This window comes from Pollachius pollachius (genome assembly GCF_949987615.1).
Source record: "Pollachius pollachius genome assembly, chromosome: 19".
Lineage (NCBI taxonomy): Eukaryota > Metazoa > Chordata > Actinopteri > Gadiformes > Gadidae > Pollachius > Pollachius pollachius.
Window position 1 is genome coordinate 4340314 of NC_136952.1, and position 19047 is coordinate 4359360.

Sequence of the window (19047 nt, forward strand, 5' to 3'; positions counted from 1 at the left end):
ACACACACACACACACACACACAATCAGGAAGGTCTCCTGCATGGCAGCATGGCGCACCAGCTCATGTAGTTTCAATAAACTTCTAAAATAGAAGTTTCCAACACCACCACTCCGTGTTCTTGGAGCCCTGTAAAAGCCACGCAGGTGGAGTGTTGCAGCCACCCGGGTGGAGTGTAGATTGAATGAACTAATTTTAAACAATCAATGTGACGGAATACATTCAAAGGGATCCAAGGGTAATCCTACCTCGGTTTGATTTCAAATGAGGAGACGTTCACGGCCATCTTTTTATATTTTTACTCTGTTTGTAATTTCAGGGAAAAAAAAATCGACATTACCCTTTTTCGCTTGTCGCTTATGTTGGCATCGCTGCGGTCCTACGGGCCCCTACATATGTCCTCTCTGCTGGTCACACATGTTTACCGACGTCATCGCCTCTCAGGGATCAGTGCGCTCGCTAAACTCACCCAGACGCTTATGTCGTCGGTGCGGGTTCCGCTTTGCCCTCAAGTCCTCAGAAGGGCAATGTCCGCTTCTGAAGAACCCTCAGGAGCCAGATTGGCCGTGGTCTCAAGCACCACAGCCTCTCTCACCCTTTAATTAATTCAGCCCAGCACCCCTCCACATAAAGCAGTACAGTGCCAAGACTCTGTGTGGGAGTGGTGCGTGTGTGCTTCGTTACGTGTACATGTGTGTGTCTGTGTGTGTGTGTATAGTATACAGTGACATCTCAGGCCGGATGCCCAAATACCAGAGATATCCGGTGAGGCAGAGTGAGAAGATGACGAGCAACCAGATGAGGGGGGAGGGAGGGAGAGAGAGAGAGAGAGAGGTTGAGCGAAAAACAGAGAGAGAGAGAGAGAGAGAGAGGTTGAGCGAAAGAGAGAGAGAGAGAGAGAGAGAACCAACAGAGAGAGAGAACGAACCAACAGAGAGGATTAGAAGTGGGCAGAGAAAATGGCACCAGAGGAGAGCAGTGCAGAGCAGTGGAGGATTACAGCGGCGAGCAGAGCCCTGTGCAGAGCTTTGATCCCCCTGGTGGCCCACCTGAGTCCTGCCACTCGAGGCCCGAGGGGAGCCTGCGTAGTGAGGGGAGGGTCGGCCCCTATTCAACCCCACGGCCCTGCTGCAGTGATTCATTGATTCACTGATCAATGAATCACTGCAGCAGGGCCGTGAATCACTGCAACAGGTCGGCTTCAGGGAGCCTCCACAGGGGCAGTGGTGGGGGGATTAAATCAGAAACTCATTGATTCCCCCCCCTTTCGGGGGGGGAATCAATGAGTTTCTGATTTAATCCCCCCACCACTGCCCCTGTGGAGGCTCCCTGAAGCCGACCTGTGAATAGATTGGGGGAGCGTGCACGAGCTAGGGCAGGAGGGAGCACCGCTTGGCCAGGCCGGGGCCGGGTCACTGGGTGCTGGGATTGGTGCTGGTTGGGATTGGTCCAGAGCCACTCTGCATTGATCCGTGAGGCGTTCTCTTGGTTTCTCTGTATGCAAGACATCATTGTTGTGTTCATAGAAATAGTTCTGTAATTCTGTAATTATCTACGTTGCAAGTATTGGAATGGGTTGTCAAAATGTGAAATTGTCCGGTTTGATCGCAAGGGAATGTCGATGCGTTTCGAGCAGTCTTTATTGAGGGTGTTTAGTAGTGGTTGTTTTTCCCATGCGTCTTGTTTATCAGTGGAAGAATTGATGGAGTTGTTTAAATAAAGCCGCTTTTTTATTATCCTCTCCTGCTGCGTCATGTCTGGAGGCAGGATACATCCAAATGTGGGCCGTTTCTAAACTGTTTGTTTTAATAGGCGAGATTTACAAGTGTAGCTCCGCGATGATAGTTCTATGCATGCGTTCTAAGGGAGATCTTATTGTTCCTTGACAAAGAAACACTTTGCTTGGGGGGTTTCCTCGCCGTGTAATGGGGTTGATTGATCTGCTGCCCTTCTCTGAAACATTTAGAAGCATTATTTCAACATTTTCCCTATGGATTTTCACTGCCTTCCTTTAATTACCGGTAGCAAATCAATGCAATTAGAGCCTTTTCCATAGATTGACGGTTGAAGATGGAACATCAGATGGCATTCTGAGCTAATATCAGCACCTTTTCAGCCATATGACCTTTTATTGTTTTTTCCCCACACTTTTTCTCTCTCTCCCACTCTCACTAATAACTTCATCGTATTTCCAAATATCGGGTTTGTTTTATATGTACCTACATATTTCTCCCTTGTTACTTTTTATCATTAAACCCAATTAAAACTTTACAGACAAAAAAGCATCCCATAATGTGCATCCACGCCTGATCACAAGATGCGAGTGGAAAGGCCAGAGTGTTTTATCAGATGGAATATTGTGGTCCTAGGGGAGGCTTGTGAAATGAAGGCTGACATTTGGGGACACCTCAGACCTTTCCCTGCAGCCGCGCCTCTTTCCCCGGCTCTGTGTTTTGTCTGGACACCTCCTACCCTCTGCGAATATTTGGTATGCAAGCTGACATTTCGGGGGGCATCTCAATCTCCATTTTCCCTCCGCCCGCTACTTACAAGCAACTTGCACCTGGAGAGGAAATCGTTGTTCAATTATCGTCCTGATTTCCTCTCTGGGCCTCTGCGTTCACCGCGGACTCCCCGAGTCATTTGTTCCACTGAATGGAAATGTGACATTTCTAAGCTTTCCTGTCATAGGTGGAATCTGAAAGATGAAGGGAGAGTGCAGGAAGGCTAATTTATGCCGAGGAATAATGCCTCAAGCAGAGCCCGAAGAATATATTGAGTGTAGAATTGCTCTTTGGTATCTAGGGAGAAAGCGGTATTGTGTTAAAACAACATAATCTCATTTATTTTTGAGTAATGAACACCCAGGCCTATTGCGTTCCAAACTCAAAATCGCACATCATCTCAATTCGTGATGTAGGGGTAAAATCAGTCTACAGTTACTTCAGACTGTTGTCTCAGACTCCTGTGGGAATACACGCTGAATGCACTCCGGCATAATTTATCTTTCTAGTGGGCCGTATATATAATATATGTGGGCTGGACAAGAGACAATGAATCTTCAGCAAGCAGCACAATGTTCTTCCTGTTTGAAAAAGTTTGAAAAAAGACTTTGACGCAAGTTCTTCACAAAGCATTGTTACCCTGATGCTAACTAAAACCCATCTCCGTGTGTCTGTAAAGCTTCTCCAGCAACAATGACCAAAACTGTACGATGCGTTCGCCAAGAATTCAATATTCAATTTCGGGAAAGGACTTTGTGACAGCGGGACCAAGGTGTTCTTCTTTTGTCATGTCCGCTGGAGATTGAGGCGACACAGAAACATTATACGTAGTTACCTAGACGATGACGGTGGTAGAAGTTTGGAACTTGAATGTTGTTGCTAGGCCTACAGATATGGTGCAGCTTCAATGATTGGCTGTCAGACATGACATAAACTCAGGATGATCTGATGAGATTACTAGGAATTAGCACATTTTCATAATGGTACAAACTATGCTGTGGATAAGTGTCCCACCTCTATGGATTCCATAATAGTATCGTTCATTGGACTACCATTTTTATTTATCTAGGGGAAACATCTGGCGTGTAATTTAATGTTGGGGAGTAATCCAACACAGAAAAGCCACATTGACCTAGCGTGTTCTCCATCGACTTATTCCAAACGATATCCAGTTCCAAGTTCAGTAATTCGACCCATGAATCTATTATTAATAGAGGAATGAATCATACTATTGCATTCTTCTAGTAATGTCTTCATTCCCAGTAACCCATTTGAAAGTGATGAGGCGCTGATTGTGCAAGATAAACATCCAGCCATACCTCACACGGAGGAGGTTTCAAAGATGGGGCTCACTATTTAAGATAAGATAACACTTTATCGATCCCCGATGGGAAATACGACCGCATGGGAAAGCAGGGGAGACAAAAGGAGAGATAAACACTGATTCTAAAAGCGTTACAGACTGGTTAGGAATATAAGTGGCGCATTTCAATAAGAAGAAGGTGTTGATGAAGCAAGGTTAGAACAAGGGGAGCAGATGTCATGACGAAATAGTGCTATATTCACTCTTCAAACCTTCCATATTCAAGGCTCGTCTGTGTCTCCTTGTCATGGGGAGATGTACAATTACCTTTTTTTAAAGAAGATGAACCACCAAACATAATACTGTGTTATAAAAATACTTCCTATTTGCCCATATTAGGCTCCTGGAGCAAACAATGATGGCGGCAGTGATGCAAGCGTGTTTTCAAGGGTAAAACGAGGTCTGTGTGAGGCATGGCCGAGACGGAGAACGTTTGTATTCCCTTTGATAGCTGTGGTGTATATAAACATATGTATGTATGGATCGTCCCCGCGTCCCCACAGTGGAAGCAACAAAACGGTGTCCCTTTAATACGAAGCCCACCCCCCCCCCCCCCCCCACCACCTCCCGTTTTCCTTTTTATAAAAAAAGAAAAAAATCTCTCCTCCCTCGGTACGCATCCTCCTCCTCCTCCTCCTCCTCCTCCTCTCTCAGCCCTGTGGTTACCATGACAACAGCAGCACTGCGCCATTCATCTGTTAGTGGAGACCTGGGCTCCTGTTCCCGTAGAGAGAGAGAGAGAGCGCGAGCGAGAGAGATAGACCGAGACAGATAGAGAGAGAGAGAGAGAGAGAGAGAGAGAGAGAGAGAGAGAGAGAGAGAGAGAGAGAGAGAGAGAGAGAGAGAGAGAGAGAGAGAGAGAGAGAGAGAGAGAGAGAGAGAGAGAGAGAGAGAGAGAGAGAGGGTGAGAACACGCGCGCCTCCCACTTCTATACATAACACGCTAGGCGCTAACGCAGTCACGGAGCTCACATCCCAAGCAGGGAGCTCCATCCCAGTCTGCCTCACCGATCACCTCTTCCCTTTTTATTCCTGGTTTTTATTCCTCGCTATTGCCGGCACTTCCGCCCGTTTCCGGTTAGTCTTCGGACGAACGCCCGGCCAAAAAACCCAGAGCGGCGTCACCTCTGTGGTGCCCCCTTCGGTCTCTCGCTCCTCCGTGACTCTGTGACAGCTGCCTCCCTCCCTCCCTCCCACCCTCTCTCCCTCCCGTCTACCTCCGCTACCTCCCTCTCGGTCGCTCGTCCTCTCTCTCCCCTCGCTCTCACTTGCTCTCTCTCTCTCTCCCTCTATCGCTGTCTTGCTCTCTCGCTCTTGCTCTCTCGCCCTCGCTCCATCTCGTCCTCTCTCTCTCTCTCGCTCTCTCTCCTCCGCCGCCGTCGCTGCCCCATCAGCCGGGCTCCGTATCGCCTCGCTCTCGACCGCATCGAGCTGACGTCCGTCAGCACACCGGAGGATTCAAGGAGATTACCTTGAAGGAAACAGAAGAGGAGGAAGAGGAAGAGGAGGAAGACAGTGACCGCAGAGAGGAGAGGACGCAGGGAAGCGGTAGAGATTCATCCGCTGTACAGCCCCCCCCCGTAAACCCCCCCCACCCCCTCCTGCTCCGGTGCAGGTCGGCGTTTCCGTGGGTGGGTGTGATTTTTCTTCTTCTCCGTACTTCCGCTGTTTTTTTTTTCCCATTCTTTTGATGAGCTGGTCATCGTTCCGGAGGGAAGCTCTGCTGACGTCGCTGGACGCCAATCCCGGAGCGCCGCTGCCGTTCTCTCCCACTCCGGAATGCCGGAGCTGGTTTAATGATGGTGAGACCCCCATCCCCCGACACACCCTGGCAGACGCAGACGAGTCCCCCCCCGCTTCCCCTTTGGCTTCAAGTCGCCGTTACGTGAGAGGGGCTCCGTGACATGTCTTGTTGTGTGTGTTTTTCGCGTGTTAGCTGTCGGCCCACCTCAACCTCCTCCCCCCCCGCCCCCCACCCGGTCGTCACCTTTACCTGCCTTGCCGGTGGGTCGCGTCGCTGCGTTGAACGCCCGGTGTCGCTGGCCCAGACGGAGGCTGTTAGTCGGGGGACTGTGCGGGGGGGCTGGCGTTTCTCCCTGTGAAATGATGCCTTTGTCAGGAGGGTCTGCTCCCTAATGACCAGGAGGACCGGGGGAAGCAATAATGTCACCCTTCTTTCATTGCTAGCTGGGATTTTTTTAAGGGTGATGCGTCAGCGTGGGTGAGCATCCAATTGTCTCTAAGAGAGTGTGTGTGTGTGTGTGTGTGTGTGTGTGTGTGTGTGTGTGTGTGTGTGTGTGTGTGTGTGAGTGTGTGTGTGTGTGTGTTTCCGAGCAGTAAACCGTGGGTGGCCCGTGATGTTGATGTTCCCATTTGTTGTGTGGAAAAAAATGTACAATACCGAAATAACTCTACGGTTCGGTAAACTAGTCAAACTTTGTTGCAATTAGTCCGGCCCCCCTCTCTCACACATACAAACGAACACACACACACACACACACACGGACACAGCAGTTCTTGTTGTAGTGTCTCAGCATTAGCCGGCCTTTTGCAGAGATCCGATTTCTGATTCTTCCGGCTGCTGCAGACTGCTGCCCGCCCTTGCCTGCTCTGAGGTGGTGTGTGTGTGTGTGTGTGTGTGTGTGTGTGTGTGTGTGTGTGTGTGTGTGTGTGTGTCTGTGTTTGTGTGTCTGTGATCTGCTTGATCATCCCTACCTCAGTATTCCACACTACTCGCTTAATATCATCTGTTTCATGTGCGCTTGCGTGAGCACGTACATTTGGCCACATGTGTGAACAGTACAGAATGTCTCAATAACAGCATCTGCTTGTAAAAACCACCAGCACTTGGCCAACATCTGCTGCATTTTGCCAGTCTCAGGTGAGCGCGTTTTGATGAGGCGCCCGTAGACCATGTTTACACCGGTTAGCGCGCCCACCTGGAGAGAGCTTGGATGGGCCCACCTTGTCAGCTGTCATTCAGGAAACGCTGGGCGGCCACACTCCTCTCAACGCCCCCCTCCATGACATGATAGGCTAGCTAGCTCTGTTAGCTGGTGTACCTTAGATAGGTGCTGTGTTGTGGGGGCCCCGGCGCTATCGGGGTGCACCAGAGAACACGTGGTCCAGGTCAGGAGGGAGGGGGTCGTCGGCCATCTTGGTTGGAGGACATTTTTGACAAAAGTATGTAGAAAGGATTTGTCTTTTGGGTCAGTGTTGTTTCCCAGGAGGACATAGCTTCTACTTGGGGACGTCCTAAATGGTTTCTGTTGTATTACCAGGAAGTCAGAGATCCTAATTAGGGCTGTAAATCACAAAATCTATGAGGGAGAACGTGGTTATTGACAAACTGAGACCTTTTGCCTCAGGCGAGCGTTTAGTTTGCAACCCAAAATTGAAAGCCAAGTTGTTCCAACTGGAAGGATTTCATTATAGCATTTTATATTGCAGAATCTCTGTGTGTATGGCAAGTCTTTGGTCTTGGAATCATATCACATTATCCATGTAGCCTGTTCTTTTCAGTGCTGTCTCTTCATATCCTCGTTCCTGGAAGAAGATTTGAATGAAGTTTATTCCACGGCAGCAGCTTGAGACACATCGATTCACGTAATGTCTCACGCTCACGCTACTCTCCCTTCCCAGTAGATTCTACGCCCAGCCGCCGAAACCAATGGCTTGTAAACTAGAGATAATGAAATGTACCCATTGGACTAAAACACAGCTTTCAGAGTTTTGCGTCTCACGAGACGGTTCCAAACATTGTTCAGACCGTAAAAAAGTAATTTACATCCATCGTTTTTCGTTACACCAATTTCCCCCGATGCTTACGTGAGTGATCGCCTTCTATCAGATGGTGTGATGGATATACAGCCACATTGAGACACTACGCCACTCCATGTGACGACTATCAACCCGCCCTGCCAACACTGTGTCTACTGTCTGCTGTCCACGTCATCCAGGCAGGCTTTAAATCAACCTCCGATGACGCCTGGGAAATAAACAATGGAAATGACTGAGACACATCCTTGGAACTTCTCCCCCAGGAGATGGAATAGGGACTAATGAACTTGCAGCCATGGACTAATGAAGCCCCCCCTCCCCCCTACAGACCTAACACCCTGCCTGCCTTCAGCAAGCCTTCGACCCCTTGTCCCTGGTCCGATACTCCCACTCACATGCTCATCCCATCCCGAATGATGCTGCATCCATGGTTTTGAACTAGACACCCTGTAAGTTTGTTTCACCATGAAGATCTGTTGATGATATAGCGATTTATTTCTGTAGGAAGCTGTGGACTAGGATGAGAAACCCGCAGTGCGCTATTAATAGCCCTGTAATGATTTGCTTACAAAACAAGACTGGTGTGGATTACCTTGTGTTTTATGCATGCACAGATGTATGGAATACGTGTGTGTGTGTGTGTGTGTGTGTGTGTGTGTGTGTGTGTGTGTGTGTGTGTGCGCGCGCACGCCATTGAACAATTATGATAAACAACACCATCTGGGGTGGCTTCAATTCAATAATTATTCTTCCACTGTTAGTAAAGATATTTCACATATTTGAATAATTTTTCTCATGGTGTTATCTGGACTTGACGGTTCTGTCAAGGGCCCAGGGCTGATAATACTTGATATGTTTCATGTGGGAGAAAGGATTATGTAACAACAACACTAGATGTTTCTTTTAATTAAATGTCAAGGAATTCTGTGCTTGGGGTAACATTCTGCGGTGGGGATCTGATGTTTTTTGATGTGGTGAATTTTACGGAGTGCTAAAAATAGGCTCAGGCAGATTACGACTCTAGTCTTAATGACCTTGTCCGTTTAGCCCTCAAGCTGGTAATGGTAAGCTCCTTTGATTCTTGTCGTGTTTTTTTATTCATCCACAGCCATTGAAAGTGGCTGAAACCTGGCCTTGTGAGACCACCCTTGAGATTCATGACTGAGTTTTGCAATGATTTTCATTCTGGCCTTGGCTGGGCAGCAATTGATTTCCAAATATGGCCGTGGCCTTGCGTTGTTCGAAAACCTCTCCAGCTATTCAGAGTGACGTCTCTCTTCACTTGCCAGATCCTGTTGGAAGTACAACAAAATTGATTTCTTATGTGAGCGAAGCCTCCATGCAGATTTCTGTTCATCTCTTAGCATCGTACTTTTGGATTAAACCAGTTTGGATTGCTACACTTTCCTCCAGCGCCACCTGTTATTATAACTCGGCTGACTGCGGCGCTCCTTTTTAGTCATAAACTGAACCTCCCGCACCTGAGCGCTGATTGGTCCCATCATACCTCTCCGAGTGCCGATTGGCCCTAGCATTTCCTTGCATTTATTTTTCAAAGAGGTTCTTCCACGAATTTGAGGCCAGATCGACCCGAAGAGACAGAATGTGAACCGGAGAAAAGGAGGTTCCAACATTTACCAGCAAGAAATTTAATTAAAATGTTATCCTAAAAATAATAAAAATAATTATAAAAAATAAATTAACTTAAAATAAATCTGCCAAACCTGTCTGCCATTGGCTGGTGGCAGGTGTTCATCTTGGAACCTGGACCCGGTCCTTAACGTGTTAGTTAGCCTCACAGCGAGGTGGTTTGTGGGCGCGCCCTGAGCAGAGATCAAGGCAACCTGGGCTATTCTTAGGACCACGGGACCCAGCGGAGTCCCCGCCAATTACCGCACTGACTCACGACTCGGGGCTAACGCGCTATCACGTGGAGCATGAGGTTCCTGTAGGCCCGCTAGCTCAAGCCTGCCAGCGCATCCCCCCCCCTCCTCTGACCCCTCAGCCCTCAGCCCCCCTACCCCCTACCCACGGCGCGGTCGTTTGACGGATGGGCCGAGAGAAAGCTTTTGCGCTCTGAACTGTGCCCCCCGAACCTCCCACCTGCATAAGCGAGGCCATTAGGAAAACAAAAGGTTACGGTGTCTGACTCAATTAAAGTTGAGCGCGTCGGAGAAGCTTTTGCCTTCAGCGTTGAATCATGGAGTCCCAGGTCTGATGCAGTAGGAGGGCTGGAGAGACCGGGACACAGGTCAGCATATCAGGTAGTCATGAGCGCAGTACGCAGCCGGTAACCTTCTGATATATGATGAATGTTTTTGTTTTAAGTGATTCATCCGCCTCCCGTCACATACTGTAGTCCTCGGTTATGTAGCGCTCTCTATGGTGCTAGACTGTTTATAAATCAGAAATCCAAAATCACCCGGCAAATAGATTTGGGCTACACAGGAGGTACAGCAGGCAAAGGAAAGGATGATTGAACAAGGCCTGGATTGAAAATGTGTTGATTGTCAGTAAATGTGTGGCAGAACACACATTTTGCAGAAATGCTTGGGAATCGTAAAACATGAGCAGCGATCTGTCCTTCGTCCTACCAAAATGGCGGCTTTGTGCATTGAGTTTCAAGTGTTAAAAAACACTGCGTGAACAAAGACAGAGGGAGGTTTCTGTCAGTGTTATGATTCTCTAGACTGAAGATCCAAGTAGCAGCTCAGTATTGTAAGCGTGGCCTCGAGACAACCTCTGAAAATCCTGCGTAGTGATGCACTCTTCATGAGGAGGGCAGCATCTGAAATATTTATTTCTTTGGGCTGTTGAACGTGTCTGGGAGTGTGGCTTATCGGAGGCTGGTCAACAGCTTTGTAGGGCTAATGAAGGATTCTCCCGGACTCTCCTGAGGATTCTCATGTGTGTTACCTTGCTCTGGGTAATCCTGCCACGTTGTAATGATGAATGACACCCACAAGCACAGGCTCAAGCACACACATGCACATTCGCGCACAAATACACACACACACACACACACACACACACACACACACACACACACACACACACACACACACACACACACAGGCACATGTTCACACACACAGATGCATGCACACACAAACACACACACACAGATACATGTGTGTACACATATACACACAAACACAAACACACACACTCAAACACACACACACACACACACACACACACACAGGCACATGCGTACACACATAGTCCCAATTATGCACAGTGGAGGAGGGAGGGATATATGCCCATATCATCCATCACCAGCCTCTATTTTGAGGCTGCAAGGTGAATATAACCTGGCTTAATCTGGTCCCTTAATACCTCATTTCTGTTTGACGAGGGGGCGGTACAAGGGCATGATGATCCCCGACGACTCCACCGTGCTCCCTGGGGTCACGGTCAGTGGTACAATGGTTCATGTTCCAAAATGGTGGTTGTGTGTTTGGCGCGGGCACGTGGACATCAGTATCAAGAGAAGAGGAGTACAATCAGGCATTGTTATGACTTTCAAGGACACGACCAGTGTATCAAGCTAGCTTTCTCATGATTCAGTGTTTGTAGTCACGGCCATGTTCAATATAAGACTGTGTCCAAGCAGTTTAAAGTTTATTTTAAAATTACTGACATAAACATAAAGACATTTTTTTCCCCCGACCGTAAAGGTCATTACACCGTCAACGCTCAACAATATTCATGCCGTGTTGGGCGAAATCGACACTTCACACCCGATGTATGAATCACTAACGCCGGGCGGCCTTTCTGAAGCATGGGTGAAGTGCCGCGATGACTCTCCAAACCGCTCGGTCTGTGATTGGCTACTTGAATACTCATAACCTTGACTGCCAATCTCCCCGTCATTGGTGGAAGCGAATGTTCTTTAGTTTAGCGCACGTTGCGATGCATAGTGCGGTGAGTGCGGCCCACCCCTTCACCACCAACCACCACGTCCATGTGGGGAAGGTGGACGGACTCTCACTCTCTCCTCGGCTCCACTGTTGCCATAGCAATCATGGCCGCGTGCTTGCTCTCTCTCTCTCTCTCTCTCTCTCTCTCTCTCTTTCTCTCTCTCTCTCTCTCTCTCTCTCGTTCTATGTCTTTATCTATGTCTTTCTCTGTCCCTCTGTCTGTCTCTGTCTTTCTCTTTCTTTGTCTGTCCTTCTCTTTCTCTCCCTCTCTCTCTCTCTCTCGTTCTCTCTCTGTATGCCCATAACTACATTGTTTCTGAGACGTGTTTGCTTGTGCGTGTGGAGGGGATCTGATGTGTTTTATTTTTATTTTTTCTCTGCGTGGTTGCCCAGGATTCACACGTAACCGATACAGCGGTATTTGGAGAAGAATGTTCTTTGCTAGGAACAAAATGTCTCCTCTCCCTGCAGTTATTCCTTGGTTTAATCTGAGGTTAACGGCACACACACACACACACACACACACACATCTGACGCAGCTCTGCTTCATATTCCGGTCGCGGCGATCCCACTGGTCGCTCAAAGCCCAGGTTGGCTGTGTCTGGAACCCCCGAGCCCTTCCTCTTTCATTATCGGAGCATCCAGGGTTCGGTGAATTTAAATCAGCAGCACCCCGCCGGCCTGGTATTTATTTCGCTCTTCTTCTTCTGTGGTGCGTGATCATTTCTCCATGGGTCCCCACTAGCCTTCGGGGTTCAGCCCGTCGCACGTCATCCTGTTTTAATTCTGACTTCCTCTATCAACCTTTTTGTCCTCCCTTTCCCTCTATCGCATCTCCTCCAGCCCACACCCCCCCCACGCTAGCACTAATTAAACTTGTATCCCTGCTACGTGCCTACATGCATACACATGCCTAGACACACACGCACTGATGAATGCATACAAGCATGCGTACACGCACAGACTTACACGGTGGAATCACGTGGGCCGACGCGCCCCACACCTCCTGAGCTCATAACAAGTATCTATTTCACGGCTGTGTGCATCGGCACACATGGCAACTCTGCACTACATGTATTTATTCATAAGCTCATTAGGGTAGTGGGTCTTCCTGCTCCCCATCCATCACTCTGACGGCCTGGCCCCAGCCTGGCCCACCACTACATCCCCGCCGCTAGATACAACAAGTCCCTGGGATCTGGTTCCCCCGAGGATACCGCCAGACTCTGTACAACGTTATCAGGGGTGAGGAATTTGGTCAAAGGAAAAAAAAGTGTGCACTTTGTATCTTAACACGTGTAGTGCGTTCCCTGATGCCTCACGGCTCACCTCCCTGTTTCACCGTGTCTCGGAGCTTTGCAAAGAATATAATTGTATGAAATAATAGAAGGTAAAATAATCGATGTGAAGTGTTGTTTGTGATGACGGTAGGCCGTATGGTTTTTAATTTGGGCCGCATCGATCTGCCCCTTCATATTAAGACAGGTTTGTTTATTACGCCGTGCCTGGCCGTAGGCTGTACAGGCGTACGTTGTGGGCTAATTAAATAGTCAAATAGTCTGTGCATGAAAGCCCTGAAAGGAACCAAAGGTGAGGACAAAGGGTTGCATTGTGCTCTCGTCACATTTTGTTCACGTTCTCGACTGAAACAGGGAAATACAGTCTTCACATTATAGTAAGATTCTCCATGAAGTCCTTCATCAATGTCTCGTTTTCGGTGGAAAATTGAATTCGATACACAATCACCACACAGTTTGATTTTCAGTTCAGAAAATAAGGAGGATAATAAGTCTTAACTATTAATTCATTTCTAAAAGCCTTTATCCTAATCGACTTCCAGTGGATTCAGACAGAACACCTTAGCTTATCTAAGGGCTTATCATCAACGCGGCAGTTGGTAGCATATCACTCTAACTCCTTGCTTTCTCGCCCTGCTGGCTCCCTGACTCAGTCAGTAGAGTTTCTCAATTTGGCATCTGTCACTTCCGCCTCGCGCTCCCCTATAGCTGCAGCCAGTGAGCCCAGCCGGCCAGCCGGATCGTACCAACACATTAACACGTGCCATGAAAAAAAACGCCTGGACCCACGTCACTGCGCACACCAAGCCTCCATTATAATCATTGTCATATCACGCCTCCAATGCTTTTGGCAGGCAGACGGTTCTGTATGATAGGGCTGCTCGATTATGGAAGAAATCCTAATCACGAATATTTTGGTCCACATTGAAAGCAGGATTATTCAAACCACTATTTTTGAGTTTGAAAACATGATGCATTTATTCAGCATTTCTCTTCAAAAAACACTTTGGAACCAAGAACTTTTCCCTTTAAAGAAATACACAAAATGTTCAAATGCAAAATGTTCAACCAAAGATTTTACACAAATATTTTTCCAGCTGTAAAACATCTTCTATAAAACATTTAATGAATTAAGAAACAACATATAGTTGAAGATCGTTTGACCCAAAGATCGAAATCACGATCAAAATGTTATTAACTGCACAGCCCTAATGTATGATGTCTCTGTGGTTTGACTGTGGCTGTTGCTGTGAATGTACCATACACTACCCTGCTGGATGGTAATCGGAGGTCACACACAGCAGCGGCGGCAGTTAAAAAGCCGTTGACGTCGGCCACCAGATGTCAGAGCAGTTGCTGCTGCAGCAGATGTTTCAACCGCCGTCGTGTCGCGACTTCCCCACCGCTTCCTCCCCCAAACAAACCCCGTCGCCACGGAGAACTCTGGACCCTGTGCTCTCCATCGGGGCTCAGGCGGGCGGGCGTGTGTGTGTGTGTGTGCAGGGCAGTGTGTTCAGTGTGTGTGAGCGCAGGTAGTGTCGCATGTAACCCCTATCTAGGAGCGCGGCGCAATTAAGAGACAATTACCCTCGGCTTTTATCCCAGCGCTCCACAGAAAAAACCCTCGGAAACTATGAAAATCACTTTGAACAGTGCATCCAAGGGTTCTTTCTTTTTAAAGAGACGGGGATAAAATGGATTCGCTACGGCGGTTAAAATGGATTCTCACACGTCTCGAAAAGGGGATTGTTCCAATAGTTTGAATAGTTTCAGCCATAGCACCTGGAATATTTCTGGAGAATAGATGTCTCACTGTGTCTCGCTGGCTCAACAGTTTCAGCAACTATCATCAGAGCGGGCATTATTGGAATTTTTTCTTTCTTGTTCGACAGAACTTTTTTTCATGGGGAATTCTTTGGCATGGTAATGCAACTTTTTTTTCTTACTTCGGACTCTCGCAAAAAGGCAGGTGTGGATAGGCACTGCATTCCTGTGATCCGTTTGACAGGTGCACCACCTGATAACGGGTAATAACAGACGGCTGTGTGTGCGTTTTCTTCAGCTCTAACCCGGGTACAGAGCGAACACTCTAGCGAGCACGTGCTGTGACTAGCGGGATCCTTCACCGTCAGGTGTTTTCTGGTTACTGTTTCTAACCTTGTTGTCGTCTGTCGTTAAAAAAAACTAACCTACGTTGAGCTGGAGAATTCGCCGGAGAGAGGACAAAAAACAGAAAACCCCCCGGCCGGGGAGCCCAACCCGAGTCTTGACATTCTCGTTGCGATGAATGCGCTCTGACGGCTCACAGCGAGAGCCTCACTGGAGCGTGAGGACCTGTCTCCAAACGAGTGTCGTTTACATTCCCGCTTGAATTCACAGCCGTCTGTCTGCGCTCCTGACTCAAAGCTATTTTGAACGTGCTCCGCGCCTCCGGGTACGCAATGTCACGTTTGCGGTTGTTTTATTAGCAACAGGAGGTTGTTTGGGGAATGCGTTCAGCAGGGGGTGCGATGGTGGTGGAAGTGGGGGGGGGGGGTTAAGCAGTTGGTCAAGGCTATGGCTCTGCACGGACACTACATGCGTCCACTGTATGTCGGCTCTAAAAGATTAGCATGTTGTCATTGTATCTGTGTGGTTCTTCACGCTCACCAGGCCTTTCTGTCTCTCTCTCATGTCCCTGTCGCTCTCTTCCTCGCTGTCTCTCTTGTCTCCATCACTTTTGTTTTGTGTGTGTGTGTGTGTGTGCATGTGTCTGCGTGTGTGTGTATTGTATTGTCCTCTCCTTCTCTGTGTGTTCATGTTCTCGTGTGTGTGTGTGTGTGTGTGTGTGTGTGTGTGTATATGTGTGTGTCTGCATCTCTGTGTGCTTTCTGCTCCCAGCCCCTCTGCGGAAAGCAAAGTTTGTGGAGAGCCCTCGCATTCCTCAGTCAGAGCTTGGCTCCCCTACACACACCTCTACTACAGCCAAGAACCCTGATCTGGATGCATATCGCCCTGGTAAGTGCCGGCAAGCTCATGCACCCGAGCTATTTGTCGCGTCAGCGAATTCTCTTTATGTAATTCTGTCACATTGGAATGCCATGATTGTGTCTCTTCCTGCGTAAGATGTTGCCGACATTAGCAATGTGTGTGTGTCTCTGCACCGAAACGGAGGGGATGGCGGGGGGGGGGGGGCGAGGAGGAAGAGGCGAAAGATAGGAAAGCACTAATTTGAGGGAAGAGACGGCGGTTTGTGTCCACACACACAAGGCTTTCGTCTTTGTTGGTCACTTACGCTGTCGGCCGCTTTCTCCTACCGAAACGCTGAGCGATCCTGGGGTTATTAAGCTAAAGCTCCGGTGGGGCAGAACCCTGTCCGTCATCGTTACCTCCCTGTCACTAGCTCTCGCACTCACTAGCTCTCTCTCTCTCTCTCTCTCTCTCTCTCTCTCTCTCTCTCTCTCTCTCGCTCGCTCGCTCGCTCGCTCGCTCGCTCTCCTACCCTCCGCCTCTGTCTACTCCTATTCTGTTTACCCAGAGTGTGTTTAGGCTCTGCCGACGGTCTCTACTGACCCCCCTCTCTCTGTCACGGACGCCAAACAATCTGCCGGACTGTGGGGCGCCCTTCTCCCCGGCCCTCACCTGGCCTTGTGCCACCCCTCACTGCCTCCCTCCCGCCCTCCCTCCCTCCCTCCCTTCCTCTCCCTCCCTCCATCTCTCACTATAAAACGAGCGAGAGATAAGGATCCTCGCTGCTCTCCTTATTGTCTAAACACTCCCCTCTCCCCCTGCACCGCACTGGAGCTCAGAGCAACGCGGGTCAATCAAGGACAGGGCTCGGATGCGCTTGGATGTAGTCGGCTTCCACTCTCTCCACTATCTGCTTTCTCATCTCGCCACCGCCTTCCTGTTGCCTCTGGGAGACGAAACGAAAGAGCGAAAGAAAAAGAGCAAGCGAGGGAAGAAATCGAGGAGGGAAAGGAAAGGAGGAAGGAATAAAAAAAAAAGCCCAGCGTTAGCGATAGCTCTCGGCCCCTGCCTCTGCCTCGTCAGCGTGGCCGGAGGGCAACGGTGGGGGGGGGTAGAGGAAGACTTCCAAGCCAGGAAGGACGACTCAATGCGGAGGCTCTCTCTCCCCGCAGAGCCGCGGGACAATAGCGTGCAGGAGGGCCCGGTGCTGCTTCAACCGGTGTAAATTGGAGTGAAAATGGCCGGCGGCGCGCTCCCGGCGTTCCCTCGTTCCGCCAGCCTCGGCTGCTAGAGGCCGCGGCTCACTGGGAGCTCCAAGTAGGTGATACGTCTATTTATAGCCCTGCTGCAATATGATGCTCTATGAATAGCCCCGCGCCGGTATAATAAGCGTATAGGGCCCCCCGCGACGCCCACACTGGCGCCATTCATCGGCGGCGGTTGCTGCCACTTCAGGCTGCAAGCGCCGAGTGCATCCGGTTGGATAAAAATGTCTTTGGGGCTTTTATCGAATGACACGGTCATTCTCCGATAGGAGCCGGAATGGTGGAATGACCTACGCTCCCGGGAACGTCACGGAACGTTGACATGCTCTGCCGTGAGAGGGTGATGGATTTTAAACGGCGTTCTTCCCTCCCGCTGATGGGGGAGGTTAAGGGATTACCAGCAGGAACGCTGTGCTGTACAGCAGCTTTCGGAGCTGGAATAGGGGGCTCAGTGTAGGGGTTCTCCTGGGTTGGGCCGGCAGGGGGGGGGGGAGAGATGGATGGGCTAAGCCCTTAACAAGTGCTCCCCAGATGATAGCACACCGCGGCAGGCAAGCCACCGGATTGGCTGATACCTGGCCAGCCAAGGCCCCTGCTACGGACATCCGGGCACAGAGGATCCTTCCCGTCGTCGGCTGATTTCGGATCAGTCGGATCCTGCCCAAAAATAATAACACCCATGTGACCACATTTGTACCAGCGCTTGGTGGGGTTACCCACGGTATCCTGTTAGAGGTGTAAAATGGCCTCGGACGATCTTCTATCCTTCTAACGGCAACCGAACGGAGATGTCTTCCGAGAAGAGGCGTCCCTACCGAGATCAGTGGGTCGAGCCGAGAGCGGCCCACTACCTGGACAGCTCTGTATCGGTTGGCCCTTATACCTGTAGATCCACCCCGCCCCCCCCCCCCCCCCCCCCCCCCCCCAAATGCCTGCTTCATTCGCGACGGTCCATGAGTGATGAGCGATGTGGGATGCGTGATGCGTGGCTACCTCTCTCTCCCTCGGCCGCCAGTGCCGGTCGGCCGAGGGGGGGGGGAGAAGCAGATGCGCTCGACACCGTAAAACGCGATCCTAGCCGCGCGGCGAGGTAGTTGCCATGGTAACCATCCGTCTCCTTCGCAGCTCAGGAAGGGGGGGGGGAGGGGGGGTGGTGGTGTGAGGCCGGGAGGGGGGGGGGGGGGGGGGGCTGGCAAAACTGATTTTATTTCTTCTCCTGCGTGTGCGGCGTAGTGTAGAGTGATCCGGCGCTGTGTTGTGCGGTGTGATCTGGGGGGTCCAGTTCGTGTTGTGCGTTGTGATCTGGGGGGTCCAGTCCCCCAGCCGGACTCGCATTACTGGCTCACGCACGTTGTCATGATCGCAACCGAGAGAGCGGCTTCACTTTGCTAAGAGCTCATTAAAAATTGGATTTTGAACGACTCGGTCGCTCTTTTAAAGGCAATGTAGAAAAACATGGGGAAACGTTAAATGTGTGCTCAAAGGGAGATTTGGTTGGGAGAACTATGTGGTTAAGTGCGATGACTGAAAACGAGTCTGTGTTGTGGAGTTTTTATGACGCGCCCACATGTGAGCAAACACCTTTTTAACAAGTGTGTGAGCGAGAAGTGCAGGGAAGTGCAGCTTAAGGGCGACAGTGGTTAGGGGGTTTTGGAGGGAGACCGAGAGGGAGGTGGGAGGACGAGGGAGGGAGGAGGTGGGAGGAGGTTTGAGGAGCAGGGGAGTGGGTGAGAGAGAGGGAGGGAGGTTGGGAGGGAGAGATAGAGAGAGGGAAAGATTGGTTAGTCACACAGAAAGAGAAAGGTCTGTTTGGTCTGGTGAGAGAGGGAGGACTCAAGACAGGAGCTCAGCCTGGATGAAGCAGCCGCTGGCTGGATCCCAGACACGGCCAGCGTCCAGCCGTCCAGGAGCTGGTGACTAATCTTGCACTAATGCATTCTGTGCTTACTACAACCAGTCTGTCAAC

The 19047-nt window shown here is 49.8% G+C and overlaps 1 protein-coding gene across 6 annotated transcripts in view; it reads left to right on the forward strand.

Annotated features, from left to right (window-relative positions):
• The window catches only part of tanc2b (tetratricopeptide repeat, ankyrin repeat and coiled-coil containing 2b), a 137178-nt gene that overhangs the window by 70441 nt on the left and 47690 nt on the right, over nucleotides 1–19047 (forward strand). For 3 of the 6 annotated variants that reach the window (XM_079756283.1, XM_079756285.1, XM_079756284.1), the window contains one exon: nucleotides 15748–15864. The exons of 2 other annotated variants lie outside the window; for them this stretch is intronic. In XM_079756283.1, the coding sequence (XP_079612409.1) occupies nucleotides 15748–15864 (117 nt within the window). Of the gene's footprint in view, nucleotides 1–15747; nucleotides 15865–16749; nucleotides 17134–19047 lie in introns of those variants that run through there. One more of the 6 variants, XM_079756288.1, reaches the window with a different exon arrangement.